We start from the raw sequence: 25,220 nt of genomic DNA on the forward strand, positions 1-25,220 counted from the left end.
GGGCTGCTCTGACCTTTGACCTTTAGGACGCCCCACCAGCTGCTCAGATGTTTCCAACAGGAAGTTTCGCTAACTTTTGGGGCCTCACAGGCACTCCCCGGGCTCCCACTGGCCCCATCATGCAGGATGGTCATCCGAGATGATTTATCTTCCAGGATGGCTGTTTGTAGGTAGAACCTGGTTGACAGTAGACGGTGGGAGACCTGGGTGGCTGAGGGTGGAGGCGTGGGGTGGCAGCGGGGTGCACTGCTCTGCCTTCCAGCCAGGACAGCTGGCAGGGACCTGGGTAACGTCTTCGGCCTTGGCCTTCTTGGGCTTGTTCAGGTAGCCAGGATTTCTAGGGCTCTGGCCACTAGAGGAACTGTGAGGATCAGGGTCTGTCTGCCTCCTTCTTTCCTGCCTTCAAACACTTTCGAAGGGCTTCCCTTCCACCATTCCCCCCCCACCCCCCCAAGAGACCTGGGGAGCACTTTGCAGAGGGACAAAGACCAGTCGATCCAAAAGCCCTTTGATTCAACTTTTTTTTATTTTTTTTTTTTCTTTTTGAATGTCATGCAGTAATTCAGTCCCAAGCCCACAGTTTTCAAACAAGGTAGGAAAAAGGAAAAAAGAAGCGAAGGAAATCGGTGGTGGTGGTGGTGGTTTTTTTTTTTTTTTTTCCTTTTTCTTTTGTTATTTCAAGCAGGACCAAATGTCAGAAAAAAAATGCTTCTTTTCTCAATCATTAATTTTTTTGTCCTTTTTAAAATTGTGTATCTTTTTAAATTGATTTTTCTGCAGGCAGTAATAGTAGGGTTTGGTATAACCAGCAAGCACTCCTGTGTGTGTCTGAGAACGTGTGTGGGGTATGAGCGTCTGGTGGAGGGTCTCGTGTGGGACGCTGGGTTTCGGCTTCGCTTCCGGCTTTTCCGCCACAACACGGGCCACCAGCTCGCGTTCACCAGGGAAAGGAAAGATTCAATTGAGATGATAAAACTCATCAATAGAAGCGATTTTTTTTTTCTCCCCGTTTTTCTTTTAAAAATGTGTTTTTTTGTTTTTTTTTTTTTTAAATTTCCATTTTCCCCAAGGTTCTCCAAAAATGGCTGAGTTAATTCGAATCCCTTGGCTGTATGGTTTGTCTGCCTCCCCTCCCCTTCCAGGGTCCCCCTCGTGGGGGGCGGGGGGAGGCGGGGTTGGGTCGGCTGGGTGGGGGTGGGGGGGCTCATCGCCGCCCCCCCCCCCCGCCCCCCAGCGGCTTTTCTGGCCGAGGGTCTTCGCGGGCCACCCTGGCGTGTCCGGGTCCTGGGGTCTCCCTCCAGAGTCCGGGGCCGTCCCGGGCCCCACCCCCACCCCCCGTGTGCGCTGGGCAGGCGGCAGCGAGGTGGGCCCGCGGCCCGTGCGCGGCTCCTCCCCGCGGGGCGTGTGCGTGGGGTGCGTGGGGGGGCCGGGCGGGCGCGGGGGCCACCTCGCCCGGGCTTAGCACCAGTCGTCGTCGTCGGTCTCGCTGTAGGCTTCGTGCAGGCCTCTCCGGGGGCCCGGCCCGCGCGGCCTGGCCGGTCCGTGCGCCAGGTAGTAGCCGTTGGGGAGTCGCCGGCCGTGCCGGGAAGGCGAGGCGCACGCCGGGCCCGGGGCCCGGGGAGTCCTGGGCGAGCACGCGCGTCGCGCGGGGGGTGGCGCGTCGTAAGCCGCGGCCCGGGGCTCCTCCCCTCCTCCGCCGCCCGGGCCGTCGGCCTCGTCGTAGTCGGAGCCCCGGTAGTAGCCGTGGTGCCGGGGCCCGGGGGGCCCCTCGGACGCCGGCCACCGCGCCCCGCCGTGGCGACACGCCCTGGGGGACTCGCTCCGGGCCGGGCCCGGGCCCCGCCGCTCCATCGCGGGCGAGCGGCTGCTGCCGTGGCCCCCCGCGGGCGGCCGCTCCCCGGCCAGAGGCTCGGCCGCGGGGCCCGGGTACCTCCGCGGGCCGCTGGGGGCCGCCCGGCCCGGCCGCGCCGCCGGCTGCTGTTGCTGCTGCTGCTGCGGGGGACCCGAGCCGCCGGCCTTACGGATCACGGGGGAATAGGACACGTGTGGCCGGGGGGTGGAGGGGGTCTGGGGGAGCTGGCGGCGTCCCCGCCGCGGAGTGCTGGTACCAGATGTTGAGGGGGCTGGGCTTCCACTTACGGAACTACTGCCCTACACGAAAATTGAAACAAAGGAAATCAAAAAAAAAGATACAACAAAATCAACCAGAAGGAGACGGAGGAGACACAGAGGACGGGAGGGAGAGAGGGAGGGGGCAAAGGAAAACCAAAGGGGGCGGGGGCGGGGGCGGGGAGGGGGGGACCGGGAGGAGGAGGTGGAGGAGGGGTGGGGGGGAGGGGACACAGGACATTTGAATGGAAAAAAAGGAGAAAAGCAACAGCCACAGGTAGGAGGAGGAGGACGAGGAGGGGAGGAAGGGGGAGGAGGAGGGAGAGGAGGAGTGAGAGACAAGGAGGGAGGGGGAAGTCGAAAACCAACACAACAAAGTGAAAAGAGAAATGAGAAATGGAGTTTTGTAAGTTTCGGGGTTAAATAGCAGAAGTTTCAAAAATTACTCACAGGCGTCCAGAGGACAGAAATCATAATCGAAACAAAAACGGAAGCCGGGTTAAAGGAAAGCAAAAGGCAGCAGGCAGCCAGCGGGGGGCATGAGTCGTAAGGACCACGCTGGCCAGAAACTCAAACGGTGATCCACAACCAAAGAGGAAGCAGCTGCGGGGCAGGGGAGGGGGCGGCAGGCGGGCAGGGGGGCTGGGGGGGAGGCAGAGTGGGGAGCCAGAGTGGCTGGGGGCAGCGTCTCCCCCTGCCCGGCTCCCCCCTGGCTTGGGGACCCCAGTGGTGGGCAGGGTCAGAGGTCACGTTTGGGGAGTGGAGACCCTGCCTAGAGTGGCTCTCTGGTGTGCCCCCCCCCTCCCCGCCCCCTCCCCCATCCCGCACCCCCGAGCTGTTTCCCCGTGGGCTCGGATCAGGGGTGCCCGGTGCCACACCCACCTGCCGGTGTGCCATGTGTTCACGGCCCTCGCTGGGCGAGCGGGACCAGCGCTGGTCCCGGGCCCGGGCCCGGCCATGGTCAGGCCGCTCCTGGGCGTAGCGTTCCTTGTCCGAGGGTGGGGGGTGGTGGTGGTGGTGGTGGTGATGGTGTTGCCGATGCTTCCGGTCCTTGGGCCGGCCCCGCTCCTGGTCCCGCTCCTTAGACGGCAGGTCCCCGGACTGGGTGGTCATGCTCAGGTCGGTCCCCAAGCCTGGGCAGAGCAGGGGGTCAGACAAACGGACGGCCATGCAGGAGGCGTGGGTGGCGCACAGGAGGCCTCCCCGAGGGCCTGTGGGCTCTAGACAGGGGCACCTTCTCCCGGACCAAGGAGAGCCTGCTGGGCGTCAGGGGTCTGGTCCCCAGGCTCTGGGCGGCATCGGGCCCAGCTCGGCCGCTTGGTCCTGTCCCCTGAGGGTCCTGCTCCTGGTCCAGACCTCCTCTTTTCGGCCTCGGTGTTTCCCCTGCTCTCCCTTGTCGTCCCCTCCCCTCCTTCGTCCCCTGGGCCCTGAGTGGTAGCCCACCTGTGTCCACGTCCGTGTAGCGGCCCAGGGAGCGCTCAGAGGCTCGGTGGCCGCGGTCTCGGCGCCGCTGGTGGTGGTGCTGGGTGTCTTCAGGCGGCACCCTCTCCAGGGAGTAATCGTCCAGGCGCCGGGCCTTGGGGCCCAGCACGGAGGCTGAGCGCTTCATGGGGCTGGTGTCTGAGATGGTCTGGGGGGGTGGACAGGCCAGCGGGCCGGGGTCAGCGGCCCGCACCGGGCGGTCCCGGTCTGTCCCGGCCCCTCAGCCCTCAGTGACGGGGTGTGAGTGTCGGGGGCAGAGTCCCAGAGGGCCGTGGGGCTCGGCTTCTGATCCACCAGGGTCTCGGGACCCTTCTGCCTCCTCCCAGGCCCATCCTGGGTTCCGGCCAGGAGGCCCCATCCGATCCACCCCCATTTCTCGGAACCACCCCTGGGAGGTACCCCCCAGCCCTGGCCATCCAGCCAGGGGCAGGCAGGCTCGCCGAAGGGGAGAGCGTCCCCCAGCCGGGGTACCACCCGGAAGCCCCGGGCCCTGGGCAGCACAGCCTGGCGCTCACTCCTGCCTGCTCTCTGGAGGCTGGCAGGCCTCCTGCGTGCTCAGGACCGGGTGCCCAGCCTTCCGGCTCACTGTCCTCTCCTGGGCTAGCCGGCACCGGGCTTTCCTGCCCACCCGAGTCCGGCTCCCAAAGGGAGCCCTTGAGGGGCTTCCCCTGGCATTTGAGGCCCCGAGGGGAGCCGCCCTTCCCCTTGGCCTGCAACCTGGGAGCCTGCCCGCGCTGCACCCCCAGGGGTCAAACCCTAGAGAGGGGCCTGTGGTTCTCTGCTGCTGGGAGAGGAGAGGAGGAAGATGGCACCTGAGGCCATCCCGGCCGAGTGGCCGGTGGCTCCACCCCAGGTGGCAGTTTTAAGAGACTTAGGGCTCCTGCACCAGAGGGTCAGGGGTGGCGTCAGGGGTACGAGCCTCTGAAAAAGAGCGGGCCAGGTGGGGCTGCAGGTGAGGCTTCTTGGAAAGACGGCATCTCCCAGCTTGGGGGCTCGGAGGAGACGGGGGTTGGGGGGAAGGGTGGGGGGCAGGCCCGCCCGGCAGGCACACGGAAGACACAACACACAGGGATGGGGCTTCACGGGGTGGGGGGTTGCAGTCTGCAAAGAAAGGGGGGGGGGTCCGAGGACAGGGGAGATGACGGGACTCCCACGAGGGGGGGTGGGCGGGAAGAGGGGGCCGGAGCCCAGCCGGGAGGCGGTACATACACTGAGGTTATTCCCACGTGGCCGGCCCCTTCTCCTCTGTCACAGCCCCACGGGATGGTGCACACAGAAAAACAGAAAGAAGAAAATAAATATAAAAGCCAAGAGGGAGAGTGAGAGGTGGTACACGGAGATGCCAGGATCGGGAAATCGGGAAAGAGGAACCCGGGTGGTGGGGGGGGGCGGGGGGAGGGGGACGGGGCAAGAGGGTCAGGGAAAGAGGTGTTAAAGTCCCTGGTGTGTGGGTGACCCCCGGCCCGGCTGGCCAGCCTCCCACGGGCACAGAGGAGACAGACAGGCGACACCACAGACAGATGGCAGAGGCACGAGACGGACAGATGGGATGGCGTGACCACAGGCCCCGGGCCCTGGGCTCCGCCTCATGCAGGGTGCCCCAGCCCTGGTTGCCACTGACACTCAAAAGCTTGGGGAGGGGGTGGCCGTCAGCCGTCCTGTCCCAACCCTCTCTTGGGGTCCAGCGACTCAGTCCTGGGGGTGTGGGCGGCGCGGGAGGTGGGGAGAAGGCCTGGCGGGATGACGCTGGGCGGCCACATGCAGCTGGGCGCCCCCCCCCCACCCGAGTTCTCAGCAGCCAGAGGCCAGGTCCTGGAGCCACCCTGGCCCAGCCAGGCACAGCACAGCCTTGTACCCCGTGCACATGCCATGGCACAGCACACGGGAAGCCTGCCACAGCCAGACTATGCCACCCTGCCTTGCAGGCTGGGCGGGCAGCCAGCCATGCTTCTGGCTCCGGTGCCCCTGTCCCTGCGAGCCTGGGGCAGTGGGCGCACCTCCCTCCCCCCACCCCCTCCCCCCCCGCCCCTCGCCAGCACTGACCAAGTGGGTGCTACAGCTGGGTGAAGCGGCCACACACAGACACGCATCAGGCATACGTCCCTGTCCCTCCCCACTGGCCCCCACAAAGACCAGACAGGAAGTACAAACCCCAGCTGTCCCCAGGCCACCCACCCCCCGCCAGACTCTGCTACCAGGTCCTAGGACCTGCCAAGTTCCCAAGAGCAGACCCACGTGCACACGCGTGTGCGTCCGTAGGTGCCAGTAAGAGCACAAACGGACACGTAGCGTGCATCTGTGCGTGCGCGTGCCCGGGGGCGCGTTCTCGATCGCCGGTCTCACCTGGCCCTGACGCGTCACCTCCCCCACCCCTCCCGCGCCCCCATGTGTCCTCCATCAGGGAGGAGCTGAGGGCCTCCGGGGGTGGCCACGGAGGGTGGCAGGGCCCTCACCCTGCGGCTGAGGGTGTGGGTGGCCCCTTGAGCCGGGGTCCCGGAGGAGAGACCCCTTGGGCCGTGCGGGGAGGGAGGGGGCCACGGCATCCCCACTGCTGGCCGGCAGGGACCCTGGGGGCCCTGAGTCCAGCCCTGGGGCGGGGGGGGGGGGGGGGGGGGTGAAAGCGCTCACCTGGTTCTCCGCGGGGAGGCGGGGCATAGAGGCCGCCCGGGCCTGGCCTTCCATGGGGACGTAGTGCTCGCTGTCTGAGTAGCCGTCTCTGCCCATCTCTCGCATCTCCACAGACTGTGGGGCACAGGGCGAGGCCGGTGAGTCCGGGACCTGACGCTCGGACCCCAGACCCTTCCCTCCTGTACTGCTCGCGCCCGGGAGCTGTGGGGCGGTGGGGGGTGGGGTGGGGGGGACAGAGGCACCTGGGAGTTGGGCTGGCTGTTGGGCATGTCGGTGGGAGGCCCCCGCTCTGGGCTCCACGTTCCGGTCTTCTGGAACATCTCCTGGGCCCGCTGGGTCACCCAGGACGGGCTCTCCTTCATGCCGCTTTCGTGAGCCAACCTGTGCAGGGGGACAGAGGCCGGGGTGGTAGTGGGCACTCCAGGGGCGGCTGCCCCCGGGGGATGACGCCCCCTGCCCTCCCATCCCCACCTTCTGGCCAGAGCCACACTCACAGGCCTCCTCCTGGGTCCAGCTGGGAGGACGGGAGGGCGTTCTGGCCAGGGCCCCCCTCCTGGGTTGGGGACGGGGGCTCCATGCGCTGGAACATGAGTGGTGTCCGATTCTGGGGGGACAGAGAGCAACGTGTGTGCACAGGGCGGAGGCTGGGGACGGTGTTCAAGGCTCGGGCTCTGGCCACGGCTGCAGCTGAGAGACAGCAGGGGCGCTGTGCCGAGAGTGCGCCACATTCCCCCCGCCCCCCCCAAATGCCCAAAGCAATTCCCTCCTTGCAAATCCATGCGGAACGGGACCACTTCTCAACCCGGTCTGGCCCCATCATCTCCCACCTGGACCTGGAGATGCGCCTCCTCCCGGGTCTCCCGGCCCCAGCCCTTACCAGCTACGGCCACCAGAGGGCGGCCACCTGAGTGAGGTCGCTTCCCACGCCTGACGAGGAGCAGGGTGGCTCCCGTCTGACCCAGAGCAAAAGTCAGATTGCCCCCAGGGTGCCCAGGGCCCCCAAGGCGGAGCAGATGAATTCGTCCGGGCCACCTCCTTGGCACGGCCCTGCTTTCCAGCGACCTGCTCTGGGTCCTGGCTACCCCTCGCTGTTCTGGCCTATCACCGCGGTGCCCGCAGGGCGACGGGCACCGGAGCGGAGGGCGCCAGGGCCCAGGGCCGTACCTGCTCCTCACGCAGGGCCTGCAGCTTCTTGGCCTTGCTCTGCCGGTAGTATTCCATAATCATCATGGCCGCGTAGATCTTCCCCACGGTCAGGTCTGTGGCTGGGGGGGGGGGGGGGCACAGGACGAGCTCGCCGTGGGTGGGGGCCCCGGAGGTACCAGCCTAGTCCCTGCACCTGCCTCCTCCTCTCTCCCGCCCCTTCCGTCCTGGCGGGTCAGAGCCCGGGGCCGGGCGAGGCACGGCTCTTACACTTGTGAGGGGTGACCAGCAGGTCCAGCGTCTTCTGGGACAGGTTGGGCCAGATGGCCATCATCTCCTTCCTCAGCTCAGCGTCCATTTGCTGCTTGTCGGCCCCGCCTGCAACGTGGGCACAGAGGGGCCCTGACTGCCCGCCCGCTCGGGCTCTAGAGCCCTGGTTCTCACGGGCCACCAGTTCCCTGTGGGCCTGTCCCGGAGGAGGAATGGCTACGTGGGCCTCGGTCCTGGGCAGGGCCAGGGCCGCGGAGCGGCTCTGTGGGGGACAGCAGACATCAAGAGGGTCCAGCCGTGCAGTCTACCGCCCCGGGCCTCGGTATTCCCATCCGCGAAACGGGACGGTGGCAATAGGACCCACCTCACCGGATCGAAGGCCAAAGTAGGTAATATGCGTGTGGGCTCAGGGCAGTCTCTGCCAGAGGATTAGTAGCACGGTGGCCGGTGCATCTGAGACGCGGCCTGGAGTAAGGCCCAGGGAGGCTGGGGCGTCCCAGAGCAACCCTGCTAGAGGAGACTTCTCCTTCAACCAAGCCTCCCCTCCCCCGGATGTGACCTGCTGCCGCTGCTGGCCTTTGGCCCCTCACCCCAGCCACGGTGGCCACCGTCTCTTTGCCAGTGATTCCTGGCCCCTCCTGCCTGAGTGCATGGGAACATGACTCTCCCTGGCCCCCGGGACTGGCCGGGGCCCGCGTGAGGAGTTCTTTCTAATGAGCTGTGAGCACCGTGAACCGTCACTTTCGGGCCGGGGCATTTGATGGCCAGCGAGGGCCACTCTTGAGTTCGTTCTCCCTGTGGTGATATTACAGATCGTGGTTGCTCCCTCAGGCCCGGTGCCTAAGTGACTGACGGACAGAGCCCCCTGCCGACCCAGGGAGGACACACAGCAGGAACGGGCAGCAAATCTTTGTCGGCTGGAGACCTTGGGGCTGTTTGTTCCAGAGGCAGCACGTTCTCCTCCATCTTGCCTGAGACACCAACCCGGCCCCACTGCCGTTTCGGAGCCCCCAGCCCCGGGCACAAGGGCACTGTTCCTAACTTTTAGGGGCAGGCACCGAGCCACAATAGTCACAGAGCGAGAGCAAGGGCCGGAAGGCCCCCGGCAGGCCAGATACGGACCCTGCAGTTGCTGGATTGTGGGGGGAGGCCCAGCAGGTGTGGGGAAGGGCAGGGGCCAGCTACTCCCCCTCCCCCCCCCACAGAGAAGCATTTCAGCGTCTCAGCAGCCATCCCCTGGCGCGCATGCCCGGTGAAGAGCTGCTCCGCCTGGGGAGCCCCAAAAGCCCGCTTTGCCTCTCCTGGCCCGGTGTCTGCCTCTCTGCCCTTCCTTCCCCCCCCCCCCCCCCCCCCCCCCGCAAATTTCCCCGGCCCACCCTTGGGCTGCCCCGGCCCAGCTTCTCCGCAGATGCGGGCCAAGCACAGCCATCTGCCAGGCACTCTGTGGAGTTTTCGCTCATCTTCTCCCATGTGACTCTGGACACGTGTCTTTATTTCGGGAAAAGTCTAGCAGAAGGGGCTTTTTGTCGATGCGCAGGTAAAGCTCAGTGCCTGTGCCGGAGTGAGAATGTTGAGGCAATGCGGCACTTCGCCGCCTGGGTTAGCACAGCCGCCTCTGCTCAGGTCTCCATGTCCGCCCCCCCTCCACCACCAGGGGGCGCCTGTGACCATCCCTGTCGGTCACGGGCCTCCTCTGCTTGGAGCTCTAGTGATTGCCCGCGCCCTCACCATGAGTCCAGAAGGCCCTGCGCGATGTTCCTTCTTTTCCTCTACTTCTGCCCTTGCTCACTCTGCCCCAGACACACCGATCTCACTGTTCCTCAAACACACCAGGCACGGTCCTGCCTCAGGGCCTTTGCACAGCCTGTATTTCCTTTGCCAGGATCGTTCTTTCTGCAGATATCCGCATGGCTCCCTCCCTTACCTCTTTCAGGTCCCTGCCCGACCTCTTTATCAAACAAGTCTTCTAGCTGGCCTCCCCAGCTAAAAACAGCCCTCCCCCATCCTCTTTGACGCCCTCCTGCTTTCTCTTCTTCCCACACATCACCTCATGATGTCATTCCCTATCTCACCCGCTAGAGGGCGAACTCCCCTGGTCTGGTCTTCCTTTACACCACTGGCGACGCAGGGGGCTGTGGTCACCAGGGGCCAAGCCGCGCGGGGGGTGGGACTGATGGGTGGTGGGTCAGGACTCAGGTTGGGAGGTCAGGACTATTGCGGGAGACGCTTGAGACCCTTGGGAAAACCCCCGGTGTTGTTAAGCTCTCAAGACCCTAGACACTAACCTATAACTGTTTCTCTTTCCTTACGGGAAGTGGTTGGAATTAACGGCTGTCTGCTGTCCACTGTGGCTAAGGGAGGTGCCCAGGGTCTCTGTGGCTCCTTCTCAGAGACACAGGAAGGGAGAAAAGAGAACATAACATTTCTTATTAAAAGCCACTTTCTCTTTAGGGCTTATGTTTCCCGTTTCTCATGAAGAAAAGGAAGACACCTGTCATTACGGACTGAAATGTGTCCCCTCCCCCAAATCATGTTGGAGCCCCAACCCCCCCCCCAGTGTAACTGCATTTGCAGATAGGGCCTTTCAGGGGGTAATTAAAGTTACATGAAGTCATAGGGTCGTCCCTAGTCCAGTAGCACTGATGTCCGTCCCTATAAGGAGAGAGAGAAGGGTGCCTTGGTGGCCGGTTAAGCGTCCGACTTCCGCTCAGGTCATGATTTCGTGGTTCAGGAGTTCGAGCCCTGAGTTGGGCTCTGCGTTGACAGCTAGGAGCCCGGAACCTGCTTCGGATTCTGTGTCTCCCTCTCTCTCTCTCTGCCCCTCCCCTGCTCGTGCTGTCTCTCAAAAATAAATTTAAAAAAAGGAAGAGAGAGAGAGAGAGAGGAGAAAGGCCTCACCAGGGATCAACCCTGCTGGCACCTCGGTCTTGAACTTCCAGCCTGCAGACCCGAGCGAGAAGACACGTCTATGGCTTAAGCCGCCCGGTCTCTGGCACCTTGTCACGAAGCAGAGCAGACTACGCCGCCCGCTCCTGGCATCTGTGGACACTGGGGGCTGGGTCGTTCCCGGTTTCGGGGTGCCCACGCGCTATATGGCGGGGGCTGAGCCGCGCCCCTGGCCTCCACACATCCGGTTACTGCCAGCACCTCCCTCCTCAAATCCTGACCACCAAACTGTCCCCGGACATTGCCAAGTGTCCCCTGGGGGACAAGACTGCCCCCCCCCCCCCCGAGAACCACCACCTTCAATCACATCCAAGATTGTAAGATTGTCAGTCGCACTGAATGAAGGGAAATGTCCAGGGGATTTCAAGGTGGCCTCCCGCTGAGGTCCTGGGGTTCCCTGAGGGCTGAGGCTCGGACTTATTCCTCCTCCAGGTACACGATTACTACGGGGGGGGGGGGCAGGGGCAGGAGCAACAGTCACCCCCAAACCAGGTGTGATCAGAGTGTCCTGCCCCAGGGTCCTCCCCTCCCCCATCTCATTCTCATTCCGCAGGACTTTGGCCTCAGAGAGGCGGTCCCTGATCTCAGTGTGACAACTAAAAATGTGTCCGGACAGTGCCAACGTCCCTTGGGGGCAGACGGCCCCTGGTTGAGAGACTCCCCAGCCGCCGACCCTGCTCTAGCCTTTCCGCAGAGTTCCAACCTTCCGACACATTACACGCTCCGCGGACTCGTCGTGCTTGTTGTTCGTCGCCCGTTTCCCTGCAGTCCCCTGAGGGTTGGAGGTTCACTGGTCTTTCACTGCCGTGTCCCACGTATCGGCGACGGGGCTGGGCACACAGCAGGCACTCAATGAACGCTCTCATTCAACGAGCCACGGCCAACGGCCATCAGTTTCAGGCAGGTAACAAGAGGCCAGGAGGCCACCCTCTCTGGTGCGGGCAAGGCAAAGCCTTTTAGCTCCCACGAGGCCCACCCCAGAACCTTCCAGGTTATGGCGGACCCCACCTTCAGAGAGAGTCTGGTCTTCGGGGGGATTAAAGGGTGGGACAGTGGCCTCTCGGCTGGCCAGCTACACGCAGTCTTGAACAGGAGTCTGGGCTGGCCCTGGGTGGGGTTAGCCGGGACTGTGGCCCTTTCTAAGACAATGGCAGAAAGCGTTCCTGTTTTTAGGAAGCTGAGGTCACCCTGCGTGTCGGCTACTAGTTGGCTCTGGGCTTATCTTTTCCCCATGAGACCCCTCCCCTCGCCCTGCCCCCAACCCTCCCAGTGACCGGGCTGGCAGCACATGGGTGACTCCGTGTTTATAAAGCTCTCGCTGGGGGCGCCTGGGTGGCTCAGTCAGTTCAGCGTCTGACTCTTAATTTCAGGTCACGATCTCACGGTTCGCGAGTTCGAGCCCCATGTCCATGCTCACGGTGCAGAGCTTGGTTGGGATTCTCTGTCTCCCTCTGTCTCTCTCTCTCTCTCTCTCTGCCCCTCCCTTTCTCCTGCTCGAGCTCTCTCTCTTTTAAAGTAAATAAACATTAAAAAAAAAAAAAAAGTAAAGCTCTCGCTTTCCGCTCAGCGGAAGTCAGAGTGTTAGTGTTCGGCTGGGGGTTTTGATCTGCTAACTGGGTTTATGTTTGTTCAGGCAGGTGGTTGGCTCTGCCCTCATCGTCTGGCTGCGGGCAGCAGGAGGGCAGGGGGGCAACGAAGGGACACAGACTGAGTCCCTTGGAAGGAGGATTCAGAAACACTCCTGGGTGGAGAGAGCGGGGTGGTAGGGGAGGGGCAGACAGACAGAGGAGGGAGGGGCACAGACATAAAGGGGACACAGGGGTGAGCAGAGGGACTTGTGTCCTCTCTCCCAAGCATCTAGCTAAGAATGGCTTCCCAATTTGGGGAGATCTGGAGAATGACAGAGGTTAATCTGTTCCCACATGCTGTCCCCTGCCTGCTGGACAGGCGCTCAGTATGTTTAGAAGTAAACTGAGCTGTTGGGAAAAAAGAAAAAAAAGGTGTTATCCTTTGAGCCTGCCTGAGACTCTCAGCTAAAATGGCTGTGATTGTCATCACTGTTGTAACTGTTGTCCCCACGCACTCAGCCGACCTTCCTTAACCCCAGAGACGGGCTCAGCTGTTCCCCGTGGAACTCCGGGCGGGGGGGGGGGGGGCGCCTGGTGCCTTTGTCAACATCAGGACCGAGGAGAGGCCCTTGGCTCAGAGATGTTGAGGGCGTGACCCTCTGGGAACTGAGTAGCATCTGGAGTACGAGTGACAGCAGTGACAGCCAAACTCAGGCACATTCCCAGGAGCCCCTGAAATCCTCACGTGGGGAATCTGGCAGGTGTCCCAACGACTGGCCTTACTGGGGTCCCACAGAAAGTGTCCCCGTGGTAAAGGATAACTCGGCACATTCCGGAAGAAAGGACTGGTCCCCGGCTGCCTCCTGGGAGGTCACTTTCTAAAGTGTCCTGCGTGATAAAAACGTCTTTGTTTATCTGAGGACCTTGGGACGCTCAAGAAGGTTTATTCTAACAGTGTGATTTATGGCTGGGGGGGGGGAGGGGGGTCTGGGCCATGGGACATCGTTAGTGTGACCTCTGGAGTGGCTGGGGTCTGAGTAGCTAAGGTCGGTCAGGCCTACGCGACCAACCCCCAAGGGACACTCTGGTCACCGAAGCTCGGGCGGGCTTCCCTCGTCGGTAGAATTGCACCGTCACACGCGGTCGTGGGGACCCCAGGAGCCGACTTCCGGGTGCTGCCCGCGTAACTCCACCAGCAGGGGACCCTGACCCATGTGCCTCTGCTTTGCACATTTCATTTTTTTATTTTTAAATCCTACTTATTTATTTTTTGAGAGAGAGAGAGATCACAGAGAGAGAGAGAGAGAGGGAACCATGCTCAGCAGGGAGCCCGACGTGGGGCTCGATCCCACAACCGTGAGATCATGCCCTGAGCCGAAATCAAGAGTCAGCCATCCAACCAACTGAGCCTCCCAGGCGCCCCTCCTCTGCGGATTTTAACCTGTGTCCTTCTGCTGTAATAAACTGCGACCGTGAGTCAAACAGTGCCTCCCAGTTCTCAGTCTTTCTAGTCAATTACTGAACCCGAGTCTTGGGTTCCCTTGGGACCCCTGAACAGGTTCCCCAGAGAGAAACAGCAGCCGGGCCACCAAAGCATCACATACCGAGAGTGGGTGCGCTGTTAGACCCGTTTTACAGGCGAGGGAACCACGGCAGGCCAAATTCTAAAGCCGCCCCTGCCTCCTGTCCTAAGATTCTGGCTGTCCAATCAAACGCTAGTCTAGGGGGCTGCTGTGAAAGGGCTCTGCAAAAGTAATTCAAGTCCTGAGTCGGCTGACTGTCAGACACAGAGCTGATCTGGGTGGGCCTGACCTAATCAGGCGAGACGCCGAAAAGCCGAGTGTTCTCTCTGGCTGGCGACAGAAGAAGTCAGAGATCAGGTGCGTCCCCGGGCGCTCAGCGTAACCTCTGGCTAAATCCCAGCGAAGAAACAGGACCTCCGTCCCACAGCCACAAGGGACTGAATTCTGCCAAGACCTGAATGAGTTTGGAAATGCATTCCCCGCCCCCCAGAGCTTCCTGAGAAGAGCCCAGCCCGGCCAACAGCGAGATTTTGGCCCTGGGGGGACCCTCAAATGGGTCACACTAACCCATGTGAGCCCTCCCAGGCCTCTGACCTACAGAACTGAGAGCTAAATAAGCAGATGTTTTAAGCCGTTCCATTTACGCTGGCGAATACACGGCCGGAGGCTCGGGGAGGGTGGCCTCACCTGCCCAGGTTTACGGCGCGGACGGGCAGGTGGGTGAGATGAGGCCACAGAACACGACCCTCTCACCTGATTTCTCACCCAGAAAACTGCCACCCACCCTTGTGCTCCCTCCCCTCCCTGGGCTGGGACCTGGACCAGCTTCCACCCCAACGATGGGGAAACAGTCCTGGGGGCACAGAGCCACGAACAGCCAGAAACCGGGCCCGGACTTCCGTCGTGCAACGGAGCTGCCCCGTAAGCATGAGCCGCTCACCTCCGACTTCCTGCAGGAGACGGGACTTCCAGGGGGATGGCCCCACCCCCCCCTTCTGCTGTCCCCTGAGCCTCATCTTGGCCCTTTCCGATCTTTCTTGCTCTCTCCGGGGGCTCCTTCTGCTTTTGTACCTTCGCCAGCACGCTTCCTGGCCCTAACTTTGTCCGTCCTCAACCTGCTCTCCCTCCGGCCCCGGCTCTCCCTCCCCTGGGGACCCTGGATGGAACTCCCGGTGGCTTCAGCTGGTGGAGCCCTGACCTTTCTCTTTAGCCCCCCAGCTTCCGGCCCTCTGCTGGATGACACGGTCATCGACCTGCCCGCCCCCCCTTCCCACACTCCCTCTCCCTGGCGACCGGCGCACCTCTCTCTCTGCCCGGCTGTCCCATCACCTGCCAAGTCACATCCGGTCTCCTGTCAGGCCTCTAGACCCCGTTTCAAGGCAGGGGGGCTCTGACCCCCTCCGCCAGAGTTGCCCGTCATGAAATCCACTGCTCGCTCTCGGTCCTTGTCTTCCTTGGCTGTTGGGCGGGAACGGTCGTGCTGGAGACACCCTTCGGGGGCCCACGCTGGCCCGGCCTTCACTCGCCTCCCCAGTTGCCCCTCCCTGGTCACCTCTAACACTGCGGTGGCCCCGGGCTGTCCTTGGGGCCTCTCAGTTCACACTTATCTCCTCGCCGAGCTCGTCCAGTCCCCTGGCTTAAGATGTGTCGGCATCTGATGTCTCCTGACTTTGTTTCTCCAGCCCAGCCGGGAAGACGCGTTAACCTCACCTTCAGAACCTTCCTGGGGAGGTGTTCCCCACCGGAAGCATCCGCGGGAGAGCCCCCTGCCCGCACCGCGTCTCCAGGCCGACACCGACCTCCTGCCCTTCCTTCGCCCCAAACCTGCCCCTCCCACCTTTTCCTCGTCTCAGGCAGCCGCGGCTCTGTCCTTCGGCTGCTCAGGCCCTCGCCCCTGGGGGTGGCCTTGACTCCTCTCTCTGCCTCACGCCTTGCATCGGCCATGGCGTGGGCCAGCTCCCAGGACACGGCCGGACTCTGAACACTCCACACCCCCCCCGAGTCTAGGCAGCCATCCTGCTTTCACTGGGATCATTTTTGGGTCAGTGGCCTCCACGCTGACCTCCTCCTGGTCCGTTCTGCCCCGCGGCCAGAGGGAGCCTGTTCAAGTATGAGTCAGGTCAGGTGCCTCCTCTGCTTTGGAGGCTGCAGGCACCCCCCTCGCTCTGAGGGCAAGGCAGTTCAGCACGGCCACGGGTGGCCTCCTACCTCAGGGCCTTGGCACCTGCCGGGGCACTTTCTCCCCACGTGTCCACATGACTCCTTCAGAACCTCCTCAGGGAAGCCTCTCCCACTGGAAGCGTGAACTGCCACGTCCCCCCCCCCCCCCCCCCCCGCATATAGCACTGGCCGGCACGCAGGAAGCGTGCACAAGATGTTTGCCGGCTGAGTGGGTGAGTGAGGGGAGACCGGGACGGGCCAGGGGCTCCTCTGGTTTCAGGCGGGGAGTGGGATCCCCGGCGGTCCGCTGCTCTCCCCTTCCAGGCCCCAATTCCATCCGGTCCCACCTCCCTGCTCCCGTCCCTGCCCTTACCCTTGGCGATCTTGATGTCCAGGGCTGTGCGGATCAGGGCCATGAGGGTGGAATTGAAGTGGACGGTGTTGTCATCGGCCACGGGCAGATCCATGCGAAGGAGCCTCTACAGAAGACCAAAGGCGAGGGCAGTCATTCCCAGGTACCCCTCCCGGTCCCCCGTGAGCCAGACCCACACTACCTGGGGAGCCCCAGGAAGAACTCTGAAGGCAGTGGCTGAGGCGACCCCACCCTCAGGCTACCTGTCTCCAGGGCTCCGTTTACGGATTCCCCTTTGTGGCCCGTGGGGAGGGCTCTGGGGCTCGGCTACACCAGGAGCCCCTGCCCTCCCCTCTCCCGCACGCCGGACGCGAGAGCTGGCACGTCCCCAGGTTGGCCCAGACCCACCCCCCCCGCCCTGCCCCAGAGTTCTTCTGGACGACTCCGTTCCGTTCCGACCCCAAAGAAGAGAGCAAGCCGGATCTCAGCAGCACGTGCAGCAGCCAGGCACAGGGGTCCACGGCCACAGCCGCCGGGGGGGCCGCCGGCTCCCCACCTCCTCCACCCCCCCACCCCCGCCCCGGCTCGGCCCAGACCAGACCAGATGGGCACAGACCACATCATTCCTCTGAGAAGCGGCAGGCAGGCGGCCCCCCCGCGGACGGGGCGGCCCCTCGCGGACATGCAGCGAGGCACAGACACACAGAACGGCAGACAGGGGCGCGCATGCAGACGGAATCTCGAGACTCATTCATAGCTCCGTGGAAAGTGTATCTCAGGGGCATGTCCGGATCTTGGCTCTGTGTGATGGCAAGGGGAAGGGGTGAGGGGGCGTTCCCGCGGCCTGGGGAAGAAAAGACTCCCCATGTCCCAAGCAGGGGCTCTGTCCCCCGTGCTTGGTGATATAGGAGAGGATGCTGGACCGGTGGGCACCAGCCCAGGCTGAGGTGGCATGGAAATGGGGGTTGAGGGTGGATTAGGTGTTCACGGTGCGGGGAGGGAGGGCGGGGATTCAGACGCAGGTCAGCGGGAAACACAGAGCTGGAGACGGGGAGAGGGCTGGCAAACCCAGAACAGGACACGCGAGAGGGACTGGGGCGGGGAGGCGGGGAGGGAGGCGGTAGACACAGAAACACACACAACTGCAGGTTGTGCACTGCACAAAAGGCTCACCGACTTAGAAGTCACGCATTTGTGTATTTGAATGGCAACTTCTCAGGCGATGACCGAGAAGTTTCCTGTTCTTACCACATGGGTGGATTACAACCATTTTCCAACAGACCAAATGTTCTGTGGAAAGGGTGTCCTTTTCAGAGTTGCACAAAGGTGCCTTGTGGACTCCTGGTGGCCCTGCACAGAGCCCAGGAAGCGAAGGGGACTGTCTCTCTCTCTCTCTCTCATACACACATGCACACAGCTAAACACCAAGAGAAGGGACAAAAGGAAAGCGAGAGGAGGGAGAGGCGCGGGGGGCGGGGGGCAGCCCCTTTCCAGCCTTGATCGGGAAGGAGGAGGAGGAGGGATGAGGCTGCAGTGAGACGGCTAGAGAGGCAGGAAGGGATGGCACTAACAGAAGGGGAGGGAGGACTCTTGCAGACACAAGGTGGGCCGGGGTAGATGGGAGAGCAGGATGACGGGGTCGTTTTCCGGGAGGCGGGAGGCAATTTCAAAGGTCATCCCTGAACTTCTCGTGGATGAGCTGGAGGGAACAGAGCATCTGTCCTTGGGTGCCAAGGGAGATTCCGGGACAGGGGTCCGGAGGGGCGGCCTGGCCCAGCCGCCTGGCGGCGGGACCCTTGCACCCTCAGCCAACATGCACCATCCCCCGATCGGCCATGGTGCCTGCCCGCCCCAGGCCCCCGCCAAGGCAGCGTGCATGGCCTGCATCAGGGTGCCACGGTCCAGGGGTCCAGCTGCGGCCTGCCTGCCCACTCTGGAACAATGGAGAGGCATGTTGGGGTGTCTAGGGGAGGATGGGTGGCATAGGGATGGGGGCTTGGGAAGCAATTTTGGGGGGGAGGGAGAGGTGGAGGGAGGAGAGGCTCTGGGTACTCCTCGGGAGGTCTTGAATCCCCCAAGGCCCTAGGTCAGAGATCAGCTTCAGGTGTACATGGTGGGGGGGGGTTGCTGATGGACCTGGGGGCTCGAGATACAAAAGATGGGGGGGGCAGGGCCTCGCCTTGTTGGGGCCAAAGCCCCCTGCTGCTGCGAGGCACCTGCCCCGGCCTGGGCGTGGGGGGGCCGCTCTGGGTGGGCAGAAAGGAGGCGAGGCGGTGTTCCCTCCGAAGCATGTTTGTGTCCAATTTGGTTCCCAGGGGACCAGGTGCGAGGGGACCGGGGGGCTCCCCTCCCCCTCCCCCCCGGCGTGTCGGCCATAATGGAGTCTCAAAACACCAAACCACACTCATCAGAAAAGACGGACACAGTGTGCTGCTTAGAGTCAAAGGGACGGTCATGATCCATTTACTCGAGGAGGAAAAGGGGAGAAAAAAAGAAAAAGAAAAGGAAAAAAAGGAGAAGAAGAGTAACTCGGGAAGAAGAAACTCGGCTGGTCGTTCCTGGTCAGCACTGGAAAATCCCCAGTGCCCGACGCTAGTGGTCGGCAAGGGTAGACTACCTTGTAAGCCACTCTGGCCGGACACTTCTTCCCCAGACCCAGGGGCGGAGACATGTGTCTCAGCATCTGATACATGTCCGGGTAAGGCATGCGGCCCCTAGCAGCACCGAAAACAAAACGGGGTGGGAACGGAGAACCAAAGGGAGGGGTGGGGGGGGAGGTGGAGAGGAAGAAACCGAAAAAAAAAAAAAAACCCAAAAAAACAAAACCAAAAACAAACAAAAAAAAAACCAAACAAAAGCAGGAACCAAACCAAAAAAAAAAAAACCAAAAAACCAAAACCAAACAAACAAAAAAGCCACACGAGCCGAAAAAATAGAGAGAGAAAGATGCAAAGAACAATAAAATAGGTATTTCAAATCAAGGGAAAACAGGAGAAAAAAAAAATGGAAGAGGAGGGAATTAAAAAAAAAAAAGATTATTTCACTGCTCACGAGCAGGGAGAGAGAAAGAGAAAAGAGAAAAGTCAGATTCAGTTTTGACTCTGAGCTATGGTTCTGGTGGGGCGTGGAGGAGAGGGGGCAGTTCTCGTTTTGGAGCGCCTGGAACAACGCTTTGGCTCAGTGTTATTTTAAAAATCGGGTGAAAGTTCTCTGGTTTGGCTGAGGCTGGTCTCTGAGGGGGCCTAGACGGGGAGGGGGGCGCTGGGGCGGCGGGAGGAGGGCTGGGGGCTTTGGGAGGCGAAGGGGGGAGGGGGGAGAGAGTGGAGGTTGATGGGGGGGGGTCAATGCACACTTCCGACCCCCCCGGATGTGTCTGATTTGGGGTGCCGTTGAGACCCTGGGATGGGCAGCTTCAGCTAACAGCAAGCAGAAATGGCTGAAGGGAACGGAGAGATATGTTCCATGCTTCATCGAGTCTACGTGACTGCATTCTGTTGGCTAAGAATTTTCTAGTTTAATGCAAGAAAGAGAGATGGCTCTGTTTTTTAGATATATATATATATATATATGAAATATATATATTGAAGAACCCCAAGCCACACTCATTCCATGGATGCTAGCAGGTTTTAGTGGAAATCAAACCTTGCAAGCAACCCTATGAGGACATTTCTTGCCTAAGCCGAGAGGGGGAGATATCACGCGCAATAAACTGTACATATCCTTATAATGAATCCGACCGCTGAAAGGAGAAGACAGGGGTTAGTGGAGGTAGGGGTCAGGCTGTCCCCCGCGCACACGGCGAGGTCATGATGCCAGGGGTTGGGGACCCCTTGGCTTGAACACTCGCAGACCCGGGGCAGAGGGTTTCGGTTGGGGTGTGCGACATTTCTGGGCTGGTGGTGGGGGGGGGCCCTGGGGGGGGGGGCCCTCCCCCCGGGGTTCTCTCTGTGTCTCCCTTCTCCACAAGCTACATGGGCTACACTGGGGGGAGGGGGAGCTCGTGGAGGAGAGGACAAGGGGACAGCATCCAACTGCTGTGACCTAAAATCAAAAGACGAAGAGTTAGGAACCAGCCAAAAGTCAAGCCCCAGACCCGTGGCTCACCCCAGGCCCTCGGTCTCACGGAGGGCTTGTCTGGGGCTGCAGGAAGGGCAAAGATGGACTCCTCCCTACTCCTCCCCACCTTCTCCTGAGGCCTCCCCTCCAGCACCCACACTGCTGAGGGGCCCCATTAACGCCTTCTCAGGCCCCAAGCCTAGTCTGAACTAGACTCCCCGGTTAGCGGTGGGTGGGTTCTGAGCTTCAGGATTGCTCCTCTGAGCGTCCCGCAAGGCGTCATGCTGTTCCATGCATGCACTGGGTAGAGACCACCCTCTGGAGCCACCACCTGTCAGTCAGGAGGGAGCACTCGGGTGCCGAAGAGTAGGAGAGCTCGCGCCCCTTGCGACCGTGATTTGTGTGATCACTTGTACCAGCACGACTCCAAACTCACGGCCAAGCCCATCTGCCCAGGGAGCCAGGCCGGCCCCTTTCCCACAGCTCCCAGTAGAGCAGAGGCTGAGAGGCCTCTGGCTTCCTCCCTGGCTTGCTTGTCCTCATCATCCGGAGGCCTGTCAGGCAGGGGCAGGGGAGATTCACGGGAGGCAAAATTCTCAAAATCCTCAATGCTCGATCCCTTTCCTCATCTCCCAGAAAGCCTGGGCCTCGGGCAGGGGTGTACCCGACCAATTCACCTGTAGTGTGGGAGGGCAATGAATCTCATCTCTTTCCTCCAGGCTGACCCCTCTGAGGTCCTGGTGAGCTCCCTAGGGACCCAGCGCCCCGAAGTCTGGGCCCTGGCCTAGCCTACGGTGCTTTGGTGCCAGAGAAAGGCGGGCGATGTGGCTGAAGGACTTGGGTGACTCCTTACCACGCTGCGGGGTCGTACTCGGCCCAGACACGCACGTACTCATCCAGGTGGTGGGGGCCCAGGATGGAGGAATCTCGGGTGAGGTACTCAAAGTTGTCCATGATGACAGCGACAAAGAGGTTCAGCATCTGTGGGGACCCCGGGGGCCAGGAAGGAGTGGGGGAGAGCGAGACAGACCCAAACACACAGACACAGAGGCCCAGAGAGAGAGAGAGAGAGATGAGAGAGAGAGAGGGAGAGAGGTGAGATGGGGAAAGGGAGACGGAGAAAGAGAAAGATGGGGGGGAGGGGTTAGAGAGGAAAGACACAGACTCACACAAGGAGTCCAGAAACAGATGGCAATATGGAGACGGGACAGAGAGAGACAGAGGCGGAGACAGAGAGAAATACAAAGAGACAAAGACCCACGATGATGGACAAAGAGAGTTGGAGAGAGAGGGGGGAGAGGCTATGTGAAATGGGGGCCAACCCCAAGGGACCGCCATGGCCCCAAATCTTCCCACACCTGGCCCCCAACAAGGGCAAAGCGAGTGCTTCTTGCGGGCTGTATTCCCAGTCCCAGCACACAGTAAGCAAATATTTCTTGGGTGGATGGATGGATGGATGGATGGATGAATGGGTGAATTTTCCTGCCCCCGTCTGCCTCCGGTGGCACCTTCTCACATATTCTTTTAGCCCTTAGCACGTGGGGGTCTTGCATCATCTTGCCTCTAAGTCTTTGCAAATGTTGCTCCTTTAGGGAACATCACGATCTGTCTCTCTATGGGTAGCAGCTTCTGGGGGAACTCCCTCCTTCATACTTAAGAGGCTGTAGCTGGGCGTGGCCGATCCCCACTTTATGGCTCCACAGGCAGCAGTCATGTAACCCAGATCTGTGATTGGTTGGGGGGGGGGGGCGGCGGCACGTGACCCAAGGTGGCCAATGAGAGCCTTCCCTGGGATTTGCGCTGACGCTCCGGCCGCCATTTTGCCTCCACAAGGAGAAAGTCTGGGCATGGAGCCAGTGTGGAGAAGAGCAAAGAGGATGGAGTCCGCTTGTCTGGCTCCAGCCTCGCCTGACCGTTCAGTTACACAAGTCGGTGAACTGTATATGCTGCTTACTTCAGTTAAATTTCTTTTTTTTTTTTTAAATTTTTTTTTTCAATGTTTTTTATTTATTTTTGGGACAGAGAGAGACAGAGCATGAACGGGGGAGGGGCAGAGAGAGAGGGAGACACAGAATCGGAAACAGGCTCCAGGCTCCGAGCCATCAGCCCAGAGCCCGACGCGGGGCTCGAACTCACGGACCACGAGATCGTGACCTGGCTGAAGTCGGACGCGTAACCGACTGCGCCACCCAGGCGCCCCTACTTCAGTTAAATTTCTGCGGCTTGCAACCAATTTGATTAAAACGGGTCCTAGCGCCTCCATCACAGCACATATCAGACCACACTGCTGTTGCCTGCCGACCTGTCTGCCTATCACCCCTGCAGACTGAGAGAACCACGTTCTGCCCTTGTACCCCGGTGCCTGGCATGTAGTAGGTATTAAACAAATGTTGAGACGTAAACATAGTAGGTGCTTAACAAATAACTCATAATCCTCGCTGTCCTTAACTTGAGTCACTCAATTTTTAACTCAGCTTCGTGATATCGATTGAGCACCTGCCGTGCACCAGTTGCTGTCCTAGGTGCTGGGGACCTGGCAGCGAACAAAAAAGAAATCCCTGCCCTTGGGGGGCTGATGGTCAAGTGTAGATGTCCTCTAGGGGCCTGCCCTTCCAAGATGGGCTGTATTATAAGATCTTGTCCCCACATGTACCCATAGCTGCTTGGACAAGGGTGGCCATTTGACCAGAGACTGGGCTGGCCCTTTCAGACTCTTCCGGGGATTTGGAACTGGACAACGGACCCTCCGGGTCAGCAGCTGTAGATGCTGGGAGATAGAGGCTGCAAATCTCTCCGTGTGAGGCCACTGGTGTGAAGAGGGAGAGGGTGCTGGGCTTCTGCTGACAGACGCTGGCGTCTGGCTGGGGTCTGCACACGTCTACACTCCCTCAGCAGCTGCCTTCTTATACCCTGCCAGTGGGAGCCATGGTCAGGAAACCAGACCGGGAAGGACAGGAGAAGGGACTCCTTTTCCTATATTGTGGGTTGAATTGTGTCCCCCTCAAAAGACATGTTCAAATCCTAACCCCTGGGAGCTGTGAGTGTAATCTTATTTGGGAAAAGGGTTTTTGGGATGTCGTCAAGTTAGGAACAGGTCATACGGGATCAGGGCGGGCCCTTGATCCCATCTGACTTCTGTCCCCCAAAAGAGAGAAATCTGGATGCACACGCACAGGGGAGAGGCCATGCGAAGGCAGAGGCAGAGACTGGAGGGATGTGGCCACACGCCAAGGACTGCATGGGGCCACTAGAAGCTAGAAGAGGCCGGGAAGGATTCTCCCCTAGAGCCTTTGGAAGGGGCAGGGCCCTGCCAACACCTTGATCGGTTTTAGCCTCCGGAACTGTGGGAGGATCAATCTTTGTTGCCCCCCAGTTTGTGGTCCTTTTTCACAGCAGCCGCAGGAAACCATCACCGTCTGCAACGGTCTAGGGGCAACGGACCACCACGGTGCCGGCACCCCCTCAGCGGTGCCAGGGGCAGCGGGGTGGGTCAGTACACCCTCTTGTCCTTTTAACTCCCCAGCCCTTGCCTCCCACAGCCAGTAATTCTTGGTGGCTTCGGGGTTTTCTATTTCTCTTTCAACCCCATGTAGCCAATCCCTGTATTAAATCTCCTCCACTGAAGACACCTAATACCTAGATGGTTTCTGTTCTTCTCACTGCTCCAGGGAGAGGGGAGAACATAACTAGCATCCTGTGTAACTAGACTGGCGGGGGGACCAGCTCTCAGCACCACTAGGCTTTCCCTTGGTATAACCCAGCAGTTCTCGGGTGGGGGAGATTCTGCCCTTCCCCTCTATCCCTGGGAACACTGTCAATATCTGAAGGCACATTTGCTGATCAACAGCTGGTAGGAGACCGGGGTGGAGACCAGGGATGCTGCTAAAGACCCCGCAGCACACAGGACAGAGAGTGAGCCAGCCCCAAGTGTCGACAGTGCTGATGTCCAGAAACCCCGGTTAACCTAATCCCCAGCGGGCTCAGAGACGCTTCGGAGGGAGCAAATCTGCCGCACAGCCATGTTCTAGAGAAACCCGTGCCCCTGAGTGGGAGCCAGGTGAGGAAGCCCACCCTCACATGTCCACAGACTCACCAGAAACGAGCACAGGAAGATGAAGGAAACGAAGTAGAAGTAAGCAAATTCATTGCCACACTCGGGAGTCAGGATGCCAGAGTTCTTATCACACGGCTTCCCACTGAGGCAGGAAAGCATGATGTTGTGCCAAGCCTCCCCGGTGGCACTCCTGAGAACAGAGAGGGGGCATCAGGGACCTGGGCACCCAGTCCTGGACACTAATACCCCCCCAGGGAGGCCGAGCACCGGGCTCTGGGTTGGACTGGCGTGAGTTCAAGTCCAAGGTAAAGCACCTTTTTTCTCCGGGAACTAACAGAGGTGATTCTCATCCTTTGGCTGTGCATTAAAGTTCACGGGGAGCCTTTCAACAATGCTGGCACCAAAGCCCCACTCCCACAGACTTCGTTTCAGTTGGTTTGGGGTGGGGCCTGGGTAAGCAGGTATGTTTTAAGAGCTCCCGTCCCTCCAGGCAGTAGTCACCTCTTCCTACCTTCTCCCGAGGTCTCTCTGTTCCAGGCACACTGGGATCCTTGCTGTCCCCAAACATGGCAGCCGCGTTCCTGCCTCAGGGCCTTTGCACTTGCTATACCTTCTTCCTGGATTGCCCTTCCTCAGATATCCACACGGCTTCCTCTGTCAGCTATTTCTTCCACGTGTCACCTGCCTCCAGGGAGGCGTGACCTACCAGCCTCCGCTCCTTTAGTTGTTGCTAAATTAGAACTTTTTTTATTGTACCCAAATATGTAGAACATAAAATTGATCATTTTAGCTATTAATAAAGGTATAGTTCAGTGGCGTTCAGTACATTCACAATGCTGTGCACCCATCACCACTGTCCACGTCTGGAATCTTCATCTCTCCCAAACTGGGAACTTGTATCCGTTAAACATTAGCTCTCCATTGTCCAG

At 60.6% G+C, this 25,220-nt stretch overlaps 1 protein-coding gene across 7 annotated transcripts in view; it reads right to left on the reverse strand.

Annotated features, from left to right (window-relative positions):
* Nucleotides 1-627: 627 nt before the first annotated feature.
* CACNA1A (calcium voltage-gated channel subunit alpha1 A) overlaps nucleotides 628-25,220 on the reverse strand; it is a 279,954-nt gene continuing 255,361 nt past the window's right edge. For 3 of the 7 annotated variants that reach the window (XM_081791792.1, XM_081791790.1, XM_081791796.1), the window contains 13 exons: nucleotides 24,331-24,481; nucleotides 21,091-21,218; nucleotides 18,799-18,895; nucleotides 16,203-16,308; nucleotides 7,633-7,740; nucleotides 7,384-7,484; nucleotides 6,714-6,823; nucleotides 6,462-6,600; nucleotides 6,220-6,333; nucleotides 4,801-4,836; nucleotides 3,553-3,739; nucleotides 2,992-3,242; nucleotides 628-2,151 (listed from right to left, as the gene is read on the reverse strand). In XM_081791792.1, the coding sequence (XP_081647918.1) occupies nucleotides 1,459-2,151; nucleotides 2,992-3,242; nucleotides 3,553-3,739; nucleotides 4,801-4,836; nucleotides 6,220-6,333; nucleotides 6,462-6,600; nucleotides 6,714-6,823; nucleotides 7,384-7,484; nucleotides 7,633-7,740; nucleotides 16,203-16,308; nucleotides 18,799-18,895; nucleotides 21,091-21,218; nucleotides 24,331-24,481 (2,221 nt within the window). In that variant the 3' untranslated portion in view covers nucleotides 628-1,458. Of the gene's footprint in view, nucleotides 2,152-2,991; nucleotides 3,243-3,552; nucleotides 3,740-4,800; nucleotides 4,837-6,219; nucleotides 6,334-6,461; nucleotides 6,601-6,713; nucleotides 6,824-7,383; nucleotides 7,485-7,632; nucleotides 7,741-16,202; nucleotides 16,309-18,798; nucleotides 18,896-19,823; nucleotides 19,921-21,090; nucleotides 21,219-24,330; nucleotides 24,482-25,220 lie in introns of all 7 variants that reach the window. The other 4 variants (XM_081791793.1, XM_081791791.1, XM_081791797.1 and 1 more) reach the window with 3 other exon arrangements.

Source organism: Panthera onca, chromosome A2 (genome assembly GCF_046562875.1).
Source record: "Panthera onca isolate mPanOnc1 chromosome A2, mPanOnc1 haplotype 2, whole genome shotgun sequence".
Classification (NCBI taxonomy): Eukaryota; Metazoa; Chordata; class Mammalia; order Carnivora; family Felidae; genus Panthera; species Panthera onca.